This window comes from Liolophura sinensis, chromosome 1 (genome assembly GCF_032854445.1).
Source record: "Liolophura sinensis isolate JHLJ2023 chromosome 1, CUHK_Ljap_v2, whole genome shotgun sequence".
Classification (NCBI taxonomy): domain Eukaryota; kingdom Metazoa; phylum Mollusca; class Polyplacophora; order Chitonida; family Chitonidae; genus Liolophura; species Liolophura sinensis.
Genome location: NC_088295.1, coordinates 93,623,904 through 93,644,176, shown reverse-complemented (window position 1 = coordinate 93,644,176; position 20,273 = coordinate 93,623,904). Strand labels below are relative to the sequence as shown.

The window sequence follows — 20,273 nt, the reverse complement described above, 5'->3', positions numbered from 1 at the left end:
TCGTTATCACTGGGGGAGACTCTGATTCCACTATACCCAAAACAATCCTCACCTTTTAGTTGAAACTTCTAAATTGGTGAATGCAAACGTTGAGTAGGTCTATATGGAAAATAAACCTTTACCACAAGCAGCATTTTAAGCTGTTCTAATCATTATTTCTGTTATTGTGCCCTACTTTCTGTACGCTGGACATACAACGACTCTGAGTTCATTATAACCAAAACAAACCACGCTTTTTACTTGAAACTTCGAAATTAATAATACTAATTCAGGGAAAATATGAAACAATAATTCTAAAAAGAATCGGTCTCATGATTTACTGCTGCTATTGTATCCTACGTTCTATACAATGAACAATGCTGATGCGTATGTGCACACCACGACACAACCAAGTTGATATTGCTGATTGTTTTATCCACGAGGTGATAGACAATTGTTCTAAGACACGATAAAGATACGGGCCTACCTTTGCCTGGTGTGAGAAATTAATGAACATTAAAACGGCATACATTGTTTTCGCCCCCATCAAAAATGTACAATACAATGACTTAGTCCAGCTCATTTTGGCTTCAGCAACAATCATAAGAGGGAAGCTCTGTTAGCAATCTGCGGATTGTCAAGGGTTTCCCCCGGCTCTGCCCCGTTTCCTCCACCATAATGTTGGCCGGCGTTGTAAAAGTAAAATATTCTCAAGTATGGCGTGAAACACCAATCAAATAAATAAACAAATACATCGAAGATACGTCTACCAACAAAATTTATACATTCATTTGGCCAAAATGTAAGTCGTATGTACGGGTTTGGGTTAATTTTGTGTGTGAGAAAGTTACACTTGTATGTGCAAAGTTGGCGTATACATTTTAGTGGCCAGGATGCTTAGACATGCACGCTCTTCATACACGCACTCCATACACGCACTCCTTATAGGCACTCCATACACGCACTCCATACACGTACACGCTCGGCGCATGGACGTTCTACGTACTTATGCGGGTATATAGCCCTACTCTTTGAGGTATATTCACATAGAAGTGTCCATGTATTAACGGATGGATGCTTGGATATTGGGTATGGGTATATTCACACAGAAGTGTCCATGTATTAACGGATGGATGCTTGGATTGTCCATGTATTAACGGATGTTGGGTATGGGTATATTCACACAGAAGTGTCCATGTATTAACGGATGGATGCTTGGATATTGGGTATGGGTATAGTCACACAGAAGTGTCCATGTATTAACGGATGGATGCTTGGATATTGGGTATGGGTATATTCACACAGAAGTGTCCATGTATTAACGGATGGATGCTTGGATTGTCCATGTATTAACGGATGTTGGGTATGGGTATATTCACACAGAAGTGTCCATGTATTAACGGATGGATGCTTGGATATTGGGTATGGGTATAGTCACACAGAAGTGTCCATGTATTAACGGATGGATGCTTGGATATTGGGTGTGGGTATAGTCACACAGAAGTGTCCATGTATTAACGGATGGATGCTTGGATTGTCCATGTATTAACGGATGGATGCTTGGATATTGTGTATGGGTATATTCACACAGAAGTGTCCATGTATTAACGAATGGATGCTTGGATATTGGGTATGGGTATATTCACACAGAAGTGTCCATGTATTAACGGGCAAGCCTTTAAAACTGCAAACAAGGACACCCGACATACATGTAGCTGTAAATACCTTGAAGATGGAGGTCAACAGTCTTCTGATCGGAGCCGGCCGAGTTCTGGGCCGTGCACAGGTACCTGCCGGCGTCAGTTGGTTGTAGCTCTTGTATTGTCAGGGATAATGTCGTGTTGGAGAGGTGAGTCTTCTGCGCGATGACCAGGCGTTCGTCCGGCTGGAAGGGTATTCACGGTAAGGCTTCAGCCAGTCACCGTCACAGATATATATGGTCATGACCATTCACGTGGACAAGTGACAAGTGACAATCGTGATCACGGTGGATATGAGGATAGGGAAGAAATTACCATCTTAAACATCAACGACTTACCAGACGCACATTCACGCGAAATAGGCCTACTTAAAATAAAATTACCAATGCCAATTTAAATAAAATGACGGTGCCTTATATACAAATTAAAGAATAGTATCTATAAATAGACAGTTGACTACGTATCACCAGATGAGGTATATAATTAGAAAGCTGACTAAATATCACTCGATTAGGTGTATAATTAGACCGTATCACTGGATGAGACAGATGATTAGTCCGCTGACTACGCATCTTTGGATGGGCTAGATAATTAGACAGTTAACTACGTATCACTGGATGACGTATATAATTAGACAACTGACCACGTGTCACTGGATGACGTATATAATGAGACAATTGACTACGTCTCACTGGATGAGGTATATACTTAGACAGCTGAGTATATGTCGCTGCGTAAGGTATAGAATAATCACTGCATAATGTATGGAATTAGAAAGCTACACATCACTGGATGAGGTATATAATTATACAGTTAACTTCGTATCACTGGATGAGACAGATGATTAGTCAGCTGACTACGCATTATTGGATGCGGTATATAATTAGACAATTGACTACATATCACTTGATGAAGTATATAATTAGAAACCTAACTACGCATCGTTGGGTGAGGTATAATTAGAAAGCTGACTACCTATCACCGGTTGAGGTATATAATTATACAGTTAACTTCGTATCACTGTATGAGACAGATGATAGTCAGCTGACTACGTATCACTGGAGGAAGTAAAATTAGATAGTTGACTACGCATCACTGGCTGAGGTATATAACTAGATAGCTGACTACGTATCGCTGGATGAGGTAAAGAATTAAGCAGTTGCCTACGTATCGCTAGATGAGGTCTATAATTAGACAGTTGACTACGTATCCCTGGATTAGATGTACACAATCAAACAGCTGACTACGTATCACTAGATGAGGTATTTAATTGGATGGTTGACTATGTATCATTGCATGAGGTATATTATCACTGGGGGAGGTATAATTAGACAGTTGACTACGTATCACTGGATGAGGTATATAACTAGATAGCTGACTACGTATCGCTGAATGAGGTATATAATTAGACAGTTGACTACGTATCCCTGGATTAGATGTAGGCCTACACAAGCAGACAGCTGATTACGTATCACTAGATGAGATATTTAATTGGATGGTTGACTATGTATCATTACATGAGGTATATTATTTCTGGGGGAGGTATAATTAGACAGTTGACTACGTATCCCTGGATTAGATGGTAGCCTACACAATCAAACAGCTGACTACGTATCACTAGATAAGATATTTAATTGGATGGTTGACTATGTATCATTAAATGAGGTATATTATTTCTGGGGGAGGTATAATTAGACAGTTGACTACGTATCCCTGGATTAGATGGTGGCCTACACAATCAAACAGCTGACTACGTATCACTAGATAAGGTATTTAATTGGATGGTTGACTATGTATCATTGCATGAGGTATATTATTACTGGGGGAGGTATAATTCGACAGTTGACTACGTATCACTGGATGAGGTATATAACTAGATAGCTGACTACATATCTCTGGATGGGGTATCACGGTGTATCACGAACATCGTTAAGACACGCCAGTACCGTGTCGAAGTTTTGCATGACATGCTCGTGATTCACAACTAGTGTAACTCCGAGAAAAGATTTCACTGTTACTCAGTACTTCGGCATTTTATTTAGCTATGATAAGGAGAGTGTTCGGTACTGAACGATTGGCTTGAGATTGTCAAAAAGAAATTTAGTCTAGCTATACACGGCATAGATATTGATGCTGTACCTAAAGTTAAACAGGTTCTGAAGGATCCCACTGTGCAAGAAACACTCGCTGACCTTCATAGTAAATTTGTCATCACTGTAGCAGAAAAGGCTCCTAATAATGTCATCTTTATTTGCAAGAATTATTATTATCAAATTCTTGTTCAAGAACTATGTACATCTACAGCAACATCCACGTATTCTGCTACTACATGTACTCTGGAGGAACTATTTAATAAACACAAAACCTTTCTTAAAGAAAGGTGCATAAATATATCTACCCGTCATACAGAAATACAACAATTTTACTGGATTCCTAAAATGCATAAATCCCCTTACAAGGCACGATTTATTGTGGGTTCAAGAAGTTGTACCACCAAATGCTTGTCAACCTTACTTACGAGAGCGTTACAAGAAGTAAAGTCATTTTGGAATAAGTATTGTTGCGCCATAACCAAAAATTCAGATGTCAACTGCATGTGGACTCCAAACGTCTTACAAAACAACTTGATGCTCATATGCAAATACCGTACAAAGACGTATCCACATGGGATTTCTCTACTCTCTATACTACGATTCCCCACAAAGATCTTATGGAAAGAATATCGTCGGTAATTGTCTCGGTATTTACTAGAACAGGTCAACGTTACATCAACGTCAGAAGCAATAAGGCTTCCTTTAGTTCTACTATTTATTAAGGTTAGTTAGCACTCATGGGATGTTATATTATTAATTGAATTACTTGAATTTCTCATCAATAATATCTATGTGAAATTCGGGGATACCATTTACCAACAGTGCATAGGTATTCCAATGTACCAATTGTGCGACTCTTTTGGCAGACCTACAACTGTTTTCATATGAATACGACTATATGCAGAAATTACTTAAAAGTTAGATCTTTAAAACTCTATCCTTTTCATCTACCAAGCGGTATATTGATGATCTACTGGCGTTAAATAGTACTCATTTTACTGAAGCGGTGAAGGAAATCTATTCGCCTTCACTGGATTTAAAGGAGACAACAGATAGTCCTGATGGTACATCTTATTTGGATCTATATATCTTTACAAAGACGAAGAGGGTCTCCATTCACGCCGCCTTTACGACAAGAGGGATAATTTAATTTTGATATTGTAAATTATCCTTATTTGGATAGCAATATACCAAAGGGTCCTGCATATGGCGTATACATATCTCGCCTTGTAGCATTTGTCAGATCTTGCGTAAATTGTGATAACTTTAATCTGCGTCACAAGCTGTTAGTTCAAAAACTAGTTTGTCAAGGGTACTCCATGAAACGTCTTCATTCTGAACTTCTCAATTTTGTCAATAAGTATAACACTCTCCTTGGCATGTATGGACAGAGCGTTCAGAAACTTTGGCGGTCTGCATTGTAATTAACCATGTAGACGGTGCTGTTATCCCTATGTACATATCTATCGTGCACATGGTAGTTAACAACACGGATGGCGCTGGTTGCCGAGTGTAACCGTCTGTCTTGTAGACAGCTTTTAAACAGACCAGCATGTCATGTGTAACATAGATGGCGCCTCTTGTAGTAAGAGATCCTTATATATTAACGGGAAAGACGTAATCGCCCGTTACTTTTTAATCACAATCTGTTCGGTTAAGGTCTGTAACGCTCGTCATTTTCAAACTGTATCTATACCGCTTAACCAGGGGCTAGGGGCCGTAAAGGTAGCCATGCTCATTACATCAGCATGATGAATTTATGAACAGTTGCAATTAAAGCGCGACTGAGATACCTGGTTTGATTTTTATTTGACCTAGAACTCATTCATGGACTACGAATTTGAACTCTGATATGGAATTCATGCCTGGAATATCAACTGTCTGCCCGGCATGATTGAAAACTGATGACATCTTCTCTCTTGTGTGTTATCGGCTTTATTTCCTAATTCTATAATTTCTTACATACCTTTGTCTTTGGGAGCTAGTGTTAAACATTGTTTTGGAAATGGATCTTGCAATTATCGACTTGGAGCGCCCTTTACGGGCTACGAGTGGTATATGAATGTCGGACTTGACGCTTATATTGATACGGTAATATATGTTATTGCCGTCTTTGATTAGGTCATTGATACGGTAATGGATGGTATTGCCGTTATTAATTAGATCATTGATAGGGTAATGAATGATATTTCCGTCTTCAATTAGGTCATTGATACGGTAATGGATGGTTTTGCCGTCTTGGATTAGGTCATTGGCATGGCACTTATATTCAAAATTGAACAGGCAATGACATGTATACATTGATATCGGTTGTTATGTGAATCTTGTTATGTGAATTTGAATGTGTTCTTGATGAGCTTCTTTAATGAGGCCAAGAACTTCCCCACGCCATAACAAGCAGTCCCAGTAGTATCTATGATCGGTCGCATGGGTGGAATTGTGCCGTAATCCTTGTGTATCTTAGGAAGAATGTGGGCTCTAGCCGGTCTAGCTGTAACGGGTCGGATGGAATGGAGTTCCTCTTCCGTAATATCTCCACGTTTTAGTAGGGTACACAGATAAGTTTGTATAGTGTTGGGTTGAGTCAGTATGGGATTGTTGGTTAACTTGCGGAACTTCTTATCATTAGAAAATAAGTTTAACAAGGAGTCAAAATAATCAGTCCACTTCATCAGCAGAACACCACTTCCCTTGTTCGGCTTTAGTATGGCGTACATACGTTTCATTTCTTTAAGTACCTTAATTCGTTTGGAGTCGGTTCTGAGGCGTTTATTGTCAATGTCTAGAAAGTTGACGGCCATTGCACGGAGTGAGCTCTTAACCTTTGCCTTTTTAATATCGCTGGGTGGAAGAACGTTGTTATAACGGAGTTGTTCCCAGATATTTTCCGCGATTATGATCACGTCTGAGTCCTTAAGTTGTGTAGCAAGACCGAATTTAAGTCCATAGCGCAATATTGATGTTTATTGGGCCGAACAATGGATGCTTCTCCTTTACACTGGTAAAGAAGGAACGTACCTTGCTAGAAAATGTATTTCTAAAACACGCTCTCTCTTGAACAAACCTGTTACGTTTGTCTTTCTCTGGCAGACTACCAAATCCAGTTTCTACCTGAACACAAAAGATCTGACTCCAAAATAGTTTAAAAGCTCTGTTGTATACAAGTTCTCATGTCCAGGGTATCTTTCCGAATACATAGGGAAAACTGACAGATGTCTCCTCTCTAGAATCAAGGAACACAGTGGTTTCAGGCACAGTGAAGTATTTAACCACATATCTCAATGTTCTGAATGTGCCATTACCTTGCAAATCTATTTTGCCAACCAGACTGCCTCAATAACATTGATCCTCCTAGTCTATATTATTTTAAGTAATACAAAGATTACAGACCAGTCTTATCACTGGTCAGACATCCTATTTAAAGATGCTTTGTGAGGTACAGGCCTGTTTTAAATCACGGTTTAAAAGCCTAAAAAAAATTAGTCCTTTTCCGATAATAATTACCCTGATCTTTTGAACGACCCTGCTGTGAGGTTTGTGTATGCATGTAAATATGGTCAATGATACCCTGTCTATTCCCCTGTCCCCCCCCCCCCCCCCCCTTCCTCTTCCTCCTCCTCTCCCTCGGACTTTTTCTCTTATCACATGTTTTATAATGTTTATAATCACTGGTTAGGAGCTTTGTTTGTTTAATTATTATAACAACCTATATCACTTTATATAAATCATTGCCTTTTCTATTTTGAACACTATCCTGATGATGGCTAAATAAAATGCTGAAATACTGAGTCACAATGAAGTCTTTTTTCGGAGTTACACTGCTTGTGTATTACGTAAAATTCATCAGTGGCACTGCAGGATTTGGCTCATGATTCTGTTTGGGTGTTTGACGAAATTCGCATTTAAACATGCCAGCAATGAGTCTGTCTTTTCAGTTCAAAGATATACTGCCTCTACTGGCATGTTGCAGACTGGCACAGGACATACTATAATGGCATGGATTCTAAATGTGTCACATCAGTTATGAGCTAAATGCGAGCATTATAATGCCGGGTTTCGTCCATGCCAGACGTCGCTGAGGTCAACCAAGGGCGACAACTGCTCTCAGGATGTTTTCACCAAAATAGTGGCGTTAAGAAACCGTGTACAAACTGGAGATCAGATTCAAAGAGATATTGTTCTGAGGGTAAGTGGTCAGACGAGTCGTAATCGGCTACACAGAGAATTCACACGCATGATACCCAAGGTCCACGTCTGACGTCTATTATATTGCCAAACGTCGTTGGTGTAAAAAGCGGCATTGCTGGTACATTCCCGTGACAGGGGCAACACAGTGTGACGACGACACAATGAACGTTCAAGGCGTGGTAGTTTTGGGGTGGGCCAGTTGTAGTGTAGAGCAAGATAGATCCGGCCGGCAGAACACCTTTATATAGTCCCTGGGAACAGGTCGATCCTGTGGCCAGTACTACTGTAAACACATGTGGTGCGCATGGCTTGTGTTTCAAGATAACAATACCAGAGCACAGAGGGCCCACATCATTACTGCCTACGGGTACCGGTAAATGCAAAACCTTACACCCTAACCAGGATCAGCACTGTCCACACCTTTTCACCCACCGAACATGTCATGCGTGATAGGTGGGCGCGTGTACGCCACCAGCCATGCACTGACCAGTTTTTGGTAACTTTACCTAGAGCTGGAGGAGTGGAGTGTATCGAACCAAGGTGATGTTTGACGTTTGAGCGGTGGTAAGACTCGTCGACTTCGTAAATGCATTCACACAATATTGACGACTGAAATGTGTATGGTATATGTCGTGTCAGACAACTTATTTTCCAATCGTCACATTACATTTATGGTCCATTAACGCTCAATGAAGACGCCATTCCTTTATTGCATTGATCAGTGATACTGATAAACTGCTTACGTAATTACACAGTTTGAACATTTATGGCTGCGGCTTAGTTTTACAAAACATCCCATGCTTTGTTTAACAGACACATAGTGCACGCCTGGGGTTTCACGTGGCACTTAACAATTCTCAAGTCATATTACAATGCTTGTTTAATAAAGCAGGTAGGATAGTTTACATCGAACCCGTGTGTCAATCTGGCGCAATGAACCCCACCTTTTACCCCAGTGAGAGCCCTAGGTTTTTGTAGGAACGATGCGGTTACAAATCGCTACAAGACAAACGGCCAAAATGTACAGAATCTAGGCTGATTAACGGAGAGTGAAGAGAAGTGATCCTGGGTTAAACCTCTAAGATCTTGAACACCGGATAAATATACAAGGCATTCAGATTATGTCTATAATAAGGTGTCGTGAAGCCAGTTATCTGCTATCATACTGCTCAGAATACGGTGTCGTGTTGCCAGTTATCTGCTATCATACAGCCCAGAATAAGGTGTCGTGTTGTCAGTTATCTGCTGTCATTCTGCAGAGAATAAGGTGTCATGTTGCCAGTTATCTCCTGTCATACTGTCCAAAAACAAGGTGTCCCGTTGCCAGTTATCTGTTGGTTATACTGCACTGGATAAGGCATCGTGTTGCCAGTTATCAGCTGTCATACTGTCCAAAAACAAGGTGTTCCGTTGCCAGTTATCTGTTGTTATACTGCACAGGATAAGGTGTCGTGTTGTCTGTTATCTGCTGTCATACTGTTCAGGATAAGGCGTCGTGTTGCCAATTATCTGCTGTCATACTGCCCAGAATAATGTGTGGTGTTGCCAGTTATCTGCTGTCATACTGCCCAGAAAAAGGTGTCATGTTGCCTGTTATTTGCTGCCATTTAGATTTAAGTGATGGCAGTCAGCTACTCTAATCTGTACTTTTATAAAACATTTAATTAACCAGTAATAGTTTGCTTTACACCAAAACCTATGATTCAGGTGTAAAGCCGGTTGATCTGCTGATGTATGACCCATTTTTCCCACGCTCTACGTAGGCCTACTATTCAGTAGTACGGATAACTTACAAATATGATTTCATATTCTGCCGCCAGTTGACTAGAGGCAAGTTTCCACCACTTCATCTCCGGGGTTGACACGCTGCTCACCACGCATCTGAGAACCACGTGACCTGTATCTGGGTCAGCGGGTTCAGAGGTGAGGGAGGTTATTTGCGGAAGATCAGGACTGTCTGACTGTGCAGCTACAAAGCAAATCAATGGTAAATGCATGTGATTTACACGTCTGAGTATGGTGCCTTGAGGTGAAAACAGTAACTAGCCCGCGGACATCTCATGTCAGAAAACGAACAAAACAAAATTCTTCAAGTTCAGCAACTGCTGTAACTTTTAATAAGAAAGATAGGTGGAATGATTACGGACAAGTTCGTTTCAAGTTCATATTCACAGAGTAAGTCTAGTGTCGTTCGTGGTTGTGGACAAGGGTGATAGCTTTGTCTTGAGAAAGAAACAGTATAGTTTTCCTGTGGCTTTGTACTGGAGGCTCAATATGTAAATGACATGTTGAAATCTTTTTCTGATTGATGCTTTATTCTTATTGGTGGAAGAATCATCTGCGACAGTACAGCAGTAAAACGACATTTTCTCCAGTCGCGTATAAATGTTAACCCTGCACAAAAGCGGAATACTTTAAGAATGTTTATAAAAATGGACTGCTCAGTGTCTTGTGAAATTAAGTCTTTTCAGATCAACACTAAAATCCTCAATGAAAGTGGTCTTTACGAAGTGAAATTACATCTATGTTTTGCTGACCATACTATAGAGAAGAGGCAAATCACAGGCGCAAATCAATGGTAGGTAACTGATGACATCGCCACCATAACATAAATTACATTGGTAAAATACATTGGGAGAAACAAAAAGACTTTTCAACCAAGCATTGCATGCATGTATCTCTGTTTGGAACAACAAAATGAAAACAAAACGGTACAACTTGGCTCTAGACATCTACCCAAATAGAAAAGTATATTTTAGAAATGCCTACACATATAATGCGTTCTTTGTTACACCAAAAGTTGAATATTCACCGGAAATCTTTTACAGCAGACAAAAGACAATGTTAAAGAGAAGGACTGTTCCAGAAAAAAAGAGGAGGGGGGAGGGGAATGTTTAATTTAGACAATCTTAGATTGCAGGTTTAATCTTAGATTGAAACGACGGCTTAATATTATTCTGATACTGGAACAGCCCTGTCTTAACCCCAACTTATTGTCAGTGGAATGCAGTAATTTGTCATCCCAGCCATGTACTGCCAAAATAACAAACACACCGCGTAGCCTATTTTAAAATGTTCTGTATTTCTGATCATCGTCTATAAGTGTTTAGTCCGTGAGTATCTTTGGTATTCAAGAGAACAGTTCCAATTCCTTTCTGTCTTTTTTCTGGCACAGCCCTGTGAATGAGGAGCACAGCAGGAGAGAGTGAGAGATCAACTGCCATGCGCAGTTTGCTGGTTCCCACCTTCAATGCCCCAGCGGAAGCTCTGGCGCACTGTGCCACCTGTGTTGCTGGCTTCACACATGTAAACCCCGGAGTCCTCTGGAAGTACGTTCATCACAAGTAGAGTCAATATTGTACCGCTGGCTCCCGGTGACTCGTTCAGTATCAAACGACCCCCCGTCTACAAATCAAACAAGGGTACATTACAAGTCAGAGCGTGAGACAGCATCTGTAAAACCCACAGGTATCTCAGTCAAACGCATTCTACAAAGTATCATACTTTATTTTCACAATGTGATTTAACCTAAAGAGACTTGACTATAAAATAAAAATACCGAGCAACTGGTTTATTATTTATACGGAAAAGGGAACACGCGAACTGTCAATTGAATCAAGATCACATTGGTGACAGAGCAGGGAAAACAGGTCCAATGTTCATGGATTAATGGTCACATCAGTGACTGAGGAGGGAAACATGTCCAATGTCAATGGATTAATGGTCACATCAGTGACTAACAAAGGACAACTTGTCCAATGTCCCTGGATCAATGGTCACATCAGTGACTGAGGAGGGAAACATGTCCAATGTCAATGGATTAATGGTCACATCAGTGACTAACAAGGGACAACTTGTCCAATGTCCCTGGATCAATGGTCACATCCGTGAATGGGGAGGGAAAACATGTCCAATGACCATGGATTCATGGTCACATCAGTGACTGAGGAGGGAAACATGTCCAATGTCAATGGATTAATGGTCACATCAGTGACTTACAAGGGAAAACTTGTCCAATGTCCCTGGATCAATGGTCACATCAGTGAATGGGGAGGGAAAACATGTCCAATGTCCATGGATCAATAGTCACATCAGTGTCTGAGAAGGGAAAACAAGTCCAATGTCAATGGATAATGGTCACATCAGTGAATGAGGACGGAAAACAAGTCTGATGTCAATGAATTAATGACCACATACATGCCCAATGTCAACAGATCAATGGTCACATCAGTGACTGAGGAGGGAAAACATGTCTGATGTCCATGGATCAAAGGTCAAATCCGTGACTCAGGAGGGAAAAGATGTCCAATATCATTGGATTAATGGCCACATCAGTGAATGGGGAGGGAAAACATGTCCGATGTCCATGGATCAATGGTCACATCAGTGACTGAGGAGGGGAAACGTGTCCGATGTCCATGGATCAATGGTCACATCAGTGGCTGAGGAGGGGAAACATGTCCAATGTCAAAGGATTAATGGTCACATCAGTGACTGACGAGGGAAAACATGTCCAATGTCCCTGGATCAATGGCCACATCAATGAAAGGGGAGGGGAAACGTGTCCGATGTCCATGGATCAATGGCCACATCAGTGACTGAGGAAGGAAAACATGTCTGATGTCCATGGATAAATGGCCACATCCCTGACTGAGGAGAGAAAAACATGTCCAATGTCAATGGATTAAAGGTCACATCAGTGACAGAGCGGGGAAAACATGTCTTATGTCAAGTGGTCACTGGCATAGTGACAGTTCATGTCCAGTGTAAACTGATTAAAGGAGAAGAAAATATAACAACAATGCTAACATAAAATAAAAATGTGAGAAAGTATTTACAAATGTGGTTTTTATTATCATCTTTTCAATTTTTTCTTTTAAGGTTAAAGGATATTTATGTGTGTAAGGTGTCTATTTGTCTATTTGGGATCCACCTCTTGGTATTTATCATGTTTGCATAAAAATGTTCCAAGAATGATATGGTGCATGTGTACTAAATGTACTTGAACGTAAATATGATGTTGACGTTTAAGCACATGCATTTAATCTGATTTATGATAACATTTATAAAACATAAATATAATTAAAACTCAGGTTGTACACATCTGTTAACTAAAAAGACAAAATTCTAGCACAAATATATTTTCTAAACATGAGTTTCTTCTTCACTTAGAATATTATTACGCAAAGGAAATATATATCAAGAAATGGTCCCAAACACGCAACACGCAAAGATTTTTCTTAAACGGCTTTTCCGCTTAAAGAGAAAAAAAAGACGATAATTACAACTAACTTTTCAAAGTCTTCCATCTGAAACTTCACCAGGCGATAACGTAACTTTTATATTTTCTCCACCTTCAATTCCGGTGACATCAATGAGTAGATGAATTGATTACGGTAACAAACCTCAAGCTCTTGATATTCTTTGTCCTTTTCGCTAGATATCTGTTTGTATAATTTGACATCTGGTGGCGGACTTCCTGTAGCAGAACACGTGATCACAGCGTTTTCATTGCTAGGTCCAGTCCTCACGACAGTTACATCCTCCATCTTAGGTAAACCCTTGCCGGCAACAGCATGTTCTACAAGAGGGAAGTTCATATTTGATGAAACTGGTATTTTTCAAAGCGGACTGACATTGTACAAGGTTTCTCCAGCATGCCTATGCTGTATTGTAGATTCTACCCTGCTGCTATCTACGGGCCGTGTGCAAATATACATATTAAATAGAGACGACCTTTCAAACAAAATCGACTGTGTCACGCAAGACACCGGTCGGTGCGTTTACCTGCCCGGATGATATCGGTTCATGGCTTTTCTACAAATAAAAGTATTTGAGTTTGTTTACCTGTTAGATTTGTTTCATATCAGCGATGAAAGTGTTACTCCTCACACTTAATACATATCGCCTATGTTTTCATATGTTTGATATTTTACACTCAGACGCTAGGACGTGGGAAAAGAGACATTTGTTTCAAGACGTTCCAGTCTGAGCTCATGGGTATGACGTCATAATACATGTACAGTGCAATTTTACATTTCGACATCAATCAAAAAAAAGACACGACGTCACACGTACGCAGCTGTGAAATATATAGGTCAACAGCAATTACCAAAGTTTGTCGCCAAAGTTTGTCGTTTGTCTAAAACGCATTACCTCTGCACAGGGAGTGAAAGAGAACACCTTCGTCTTGGTGTTGGTTGCGTAGCCCGATGCAGCTGAAACTTCTTACTACCGAGTCAAATCCCGAGAATGCGCACTTACACACTAATACAAATTTGTTAAACCCTTAAATAGCTCAGAAGCACTGTGTGTCGTTTCTCCAATATGTCTATAGTGACACCTCGTGACACAATGGCAGTGGAACAGAACAAAATGCCACGGTCACAACTAGAAAAGTGAGTGATAGCCCTTGACACATTGCGACAATCCGTGACACATTGACAGAGGGAAAAACAAAATGCCATGATCACAACTATAACAGTAAGTGACAGCCCATGACACATTACCAGTGGAGCATAAAGGAATGCCATGATCACAACTAGAACAGCAAGTGACAGTCCGTGACACAATGACAGTGGAACAGAACAAAATGCCATAATCACAACTAGAACAGAAAGTGACATCTCGTGACACTTTAACAATGTTGCCACGATATGGCCGAAATATTGCCATTGCCATTCATTCACAGTAACAATAAAACAGAACGGAATGCCATGATCCCATCAAGAACAGCAAGTGACAGCCCGTGACACAATGACAGTGGAACAAAACGTAAAGCCATGATTCCATCTAGAACAGTAAGTGACAGCCCGCGACACAATGACAGTGGAGCAGAACGTAAAGCCATGATCCCATCTAGAACAGCAAGTGACAGCCCGTGACACAATAAGAGTGGAACAGAACGTAAAGCCATGATCCCATCTAGAACAGTAAGTAACAGCCCGTGACACAATGAGAATGGAACAAAACGTAAAGCCATGGTCCCATCAAGAACAACAAGTGACGGCCCGTGACAAAATGAGAGTGGAACAAAACGCAAAGCCATGACCCCATCTAGAACGGCAAGTGACAGCCCGTGACACAATGAGAGTGGAACAAAACGTAAAGCATGATCCCAACTAGAACAGCAAGTGACGGCCCGTGATATAAGGAGGGTGGAACAAAACGTAAAGCCGTGATTCCATCAAGAACAACAAGTGACGGACCGTGACACAATGAGGGTGGAACAAAACGTAAAGCCATGATCCCATCAAGAACAGCACGTGACAGCCCGTGACACAATGAGAGTGGAACAAAACGTAAAGCCATGACCCCATCTAGAACGGCAAGTGACGGCCCATGACACAATGACAGTGGAACAGAACGTAAAGCATGATCCCATCAAGAACGGCAAGTGACGGCCCGTGTCATAATGAGGGTGGAACTAAACGTAAAGCCATGATTCCATCAAGAACAACAAGTAACGGACCGTGACATAATGAGAATGGAACTGAACGTAAAGCCATGATCCCGTCAAGAACAGCAAGTGACGGGCCGTGACACAATGAGGGTGGAACAAAACGTAAAGCCATGATTCCATCTAGAACAGTAAGTGACAGCCCGTGACACAATGACAGTGGAGCAGAACGTAAAGCCATGATCCCATCTTTAACAGCAAGTGACAGCCCGTGACACAATAAGAGTGGAACAGAACGTAAAGCCATGATCCCATATAGAACAGTATGTAACAGCCCGTGACACAATGAGAATGGAACAAAACGTAAAGCCATGGTCCCATCAAGAACAACAAGTGACGGCCCGTGACAAAATGAGAGTGGAACAAAACGCAAAGCCATGACCCCATCAAGAACAACAAGTGACGGACCGTGACACAATGAGGGTGGAACAAAACGTAAAGCCATGATCCCATCAAGAACAGCACGTGACGGCCCGTGACACATTGAGAGTGGAACAAAACGTAAAGCCATGACCCCATCAAGAACAGCAAGTGACAGCCCGTGACACAATGACAGTGGAACAGAACGTAAAGCATGATCCCATCAAGAACAGCAAGTGACGGCCCGTGACATAATGAGAGTGGAACTAAACGTAAAGCCATGACCCCATCAAGAACAACAAGTAACGGACCGTGACACAATGAGAATGGAACAGAACGTAAAGCCATGATCCCGTCAAGAACAGCAAGTGACGGGCCGTGACACAATGAGGGTGGAACAAAACGTAAAGCCATGACCCCATCAAGAACAGCAAGTGACAGCCCGTGACACAATGACAGAGGAACAGAACGTAAGGCCATGATCCCATCTAGAGCAGCAAGTGACAGCCCGTGACACAATGACAGTGGAACAGAACGTAAAGCCATGATCCCATCTAGAACAGCAAGTGACAGCCCATGACACAATGACAGAGGAACAGAACTGAATGTGTGATTGCAGCTAGAACACTAAGTGACAGCCCGTGATACAATGACACCAGAACGGAATGTGTGATTACAACTAGAACAGTAAGTGACAGCCCGTGACAAAATGACAGTGGAACAGAACGTAAAGCCATGATCCCATCTAGAACAGCAAGTGACAGGCCGTGATACAATGACAGTGGAACAGAACGGAATGGCATGATCTACTGAACAAATGATAATCTGCAACACAGAATATGGGAAAAAGACAACAAATACTTATTGAAGTGATTCTATATTTTTTTAGAAAATCCAAGGGGCATGGTTTTGCGACAAGAAGACGATTTATGGTTGTCACTTGTAATGAAGACTGGCGTTCAATTTTGTTTTGCCGACAAGCAGTATGTTTTACTTTTAGGTTTCTTTTAACTTACATTCGATTAAAAATTATCGTTTACTTGAAATAGTTTTAGTTAACAAAGAATTCCTGGAAAGAGAACGTGTATAGGTGCAGAAACTGTTTAAGCAGAAGACTGAGGATGTTTCCGCCGAGGAGAGGACATGGCCGAGGACAGGTGCGTACCTTGTATGGTGAGGTTAAACTGTTGGCGTACTGTGCCCTCGGAGTTACTGGCTGAGCAGATGTAGACACCAGCGTCTGCCTGGGTCACTTTTTTGATAGTCACCTTAAACACGGACTTCTTCTCTCCCCTTTGTAGATTTAGGACCACTCGGCGACTCCGCTGAAAAGACAATCACGAAGATAGGCAAATTTTGAGGTGGTTACATGACATACCAATATTCTGTTATGATATTATTATAGATTTTACAAGAAAATCAATTAAATCTACTTATACATCCTTAGATTCTTTGCAACGAACTCAAGTTTAATAACTGACTCAAAGTATTAAATTAAACCGAATGAAATCTAAGCATATATACTCACAAAATCCGTTTGATTTAAAAACCAACCTTAAATCAAAGTTTATATTTCGAAGTTGCTTAATCAGGGATTATCTTCTCTGAATTTTGATATGTAAATATGTGAAAAAAAGAATGACTATAAGACTATAAAATAAGTTTGTGGAATATTTTGGCGTGATATCGCTTTTGTATGTAATCTCCTCCCTTTTTACACACATTCCATTCGTACATGTATACGTATACTCTTGCTTGTCTTAGTGAAAACTCGTCAAGGACTGATATCAAAGACGTCAATACCATCCACTACCGCATCAGTGACCTAATCAAAGAAGACAATACCATCCACTACCGCAACGGCAGTACCTCATCAAAGACGGCAATTCCATCAACAACAGCATCAATGACCTAATCAAAGACGGCAATACCATCCACTACAGCATCAATGGCCTAATCAAGAACGGCAATATCATCCACTACAGCATCAATGACCTCATCAAAGACGGCGATACCATCCACTACAGCATCAATGACCTCATCAAAGACGGCGATACCATCCACTAAAGCATCAATGACCTCATCAAAGACGGCGATACCATCCACTACAGCATCAATGACCTCATCAAAGACGGCAATACCATCCACTACAGCATCAATGACCTCATCAAAGACGGCGATACCATCCACTAAAGCATCAATGACCTCATCAAAGACGGCGATACCATCCACTGCAGTATCCATGATCTAATCAAGGACGGCAATACCATCCACTACAGCATCAATGACCTCATCAAAGACGGCGATACCATCCACTACAGCATCAATGACCTAATCAAAGATGGTGATAGCATCCACTACAGCATCAATGACCTCATCAAGGACGGCGATACCATCCACTACAGCATCAATGACCTCATCAAAGACGGCAATACCATCCACTACAGCATCAATGACTTTATCAAAACAGCAATACCATCCACTACAGCATCAGTGACGTCATTAAAGACCATCCATTACAGTATCAATCACCTAATCCAAGACGGCAATACCGTCCATTACCGTATTAATGAAACATTTAAAGATAGCAATACCATCCATTACCGCACCAATGACCTAATCCAAGACGGCAAAACCATCCATCACCCCATCAATGACATGATGGCAGAGACGATGGATGTTATATATCTCTGCCGTGTTTTTCTAGGATATTCACTTATTGCTTAGCAAGTCAAATATTCTTGAGTATGGCGTAAAACACAAATGAAAAAAATAAATAGATATTGCTCAGCGACTAGTGTCTTGGAGAAGGGCTTGTTATCCGATGACTTGCTGTCTTACCTGTACCACCTGGTAGTTGCCGTTCTTGTATTGCCACAGCCTCAGGCTAGGCACCGGGTTACCCGTCGCCGTACACGTTATCGTCACATCTTGGTTATTCTCCCCCGTGGAGTCGACGGTCACTCCATCAATAGCCAGACCCGCCTGTTTGGATGTGGAGCCCTCTACAGTGTCAGGGGGAAGCAGTTGATCGGGATCACGTTAGGATAACATCACACGAAGTTGTCGACATTAAGATACCCTATTAGCGTATGCCTACATGTTCATTAATCTTGTGGTTTATGTCTACGTTTGTCTGATTGAAAGTCACACATCTAGAAAGTTTTAGGTCTATAACTCCACGTTCAGTATAAGCGCTCGTTCGAAATTCTTCGGCCATTTTACGGTGATCAGGTTTATCTGAAGAACAACAAAGTACGGAGCCCCTAGGGGGACATTTCCATCTCTTCCTTAAACATTTGTGTGACAGAGAAAATTATTTGTTTATTTAAAGTAAGATAAAGACTAACTATTTTGATTTCAACAATTTCTGGCAACATCATGATAAAATATATACTTTTTTATTCACTGGTAAGAAAGGAAAAGTTTTTCTCAGGAACACGAACCAAGTGGTAAACAATAAGTTTTTAGACTAAACAGAAGACAAACTATTTTCATTTTGCAGAGTGGCAACAATGACAATGTTTGTATTTGCTGGAACACGGTAGGCTACGTTTATTCAGTACATATATGTGTGAAGGAGCTAATCACGCTTCTGGTGGAAAACATGCTGTCTTAAACTGTCATTGCCACGATCAGGCATATCCAGGATTCCGTATACTCGCTATCGCGTTAGGTAAAAGATGTGGAAGATCTACCTGGCACTGACTGTCACAAACCCCACGTGCTGTCACGACAACAAACGTGGCCCTTTGATCATCGCCCCCAACCAAGCACACAACTATGATGTTTTTAGCCAGCAACCAAAACAACTCACTATGTTGCCATAAATAGCTAAATTATTTATTCCTGCCTTCCAACTCATGCTACTAAACTAGCACAATGCCAATTTTGCCCAAGCAATCAATTCTTTTTTCGTCTGTTTCTATAATAAAGCTGTTTATTGTTTTTCACTTGGCTCATGTTACTAAAAATAGACGGATAATCCCATTCGCCTTTTCAAATTCAAATAACCAGATCCATAACGTTATTATTAAAAATGGTTAAAATAAAATTAAATGGTATTTAAATAGACAAACTATCTTATAATTAACTAATACATCGCAGTACATTGAACACTGTGATTGTATTTATAGTAAATCTAATATGATCAGGGATAAATGCTTGAAAAAGGAATTAAAGAGCATTTGGGCGGGATTTAATTTAAAATGGTGATTTCCGCAACGAAGGCAAGGAGCGACAGCACGCAATGCTAAAGAGCATTTGCTTGACGGCGCCTCTTATATAACGTTGATAACTGATGAACACTGAAAACAATACCTTGAACAGTGAGGTTGAACTCTTGCTAACGGTTCCTCTAGCGTTCATGGCGGGCACATAGATAGGAGCCTGCGTACTCCGGCTGTCACCCGTCGTATGGTAACGGTTACAAAGCCCTGTCCCCTTCTTGTCGCTTTTGCAAGGTGACACGGTCACTTCCCTGTGTGAACAGAT

At 40.9% G+C, this 20,273-nt stretch overlaps 1 protein-coding gene across 1 annotated transcript in view; it reads right to left on the bottom strand.

Moving 5' to 3' along the window:
• Nucleotides 1–10,045: 10,045 nt before the first annotated feature.
• Nucleotides 10,046–20,273, bottom strand: part of LOC135465823 (hemicentin-2-like) — a 12,548-nt gene continuing 2,320 nt past the window's right edge. Inside the window, exons 3-6 of the mRNA XM_064743181.1 lie at nucleotides 18,621–18,784; nucleotides 16,945–17,104; nucleotides 13,366–13,541; nucleotides 10,046–11,365 (exon numbers count right to left, since the gene is read on the bottom strand). Of these exons, the coding sequence (XP_064599251.1) occupies nucleotides 11,174–11,365; nucleotides 13,366–13,541; nucleotides 16,945–17,104; nucleotides 18,621–18,784 (692 nt within the window). The 3' untranslated portion in view covers nucleotides 10,046–11,173. The remainder of the gene's footprint in view (nucleotides 11,366–13,365; nucleotides 13,542–16,944; nucleotides 17,105–18,620; nucleotides 18,785–20,273) is intronic.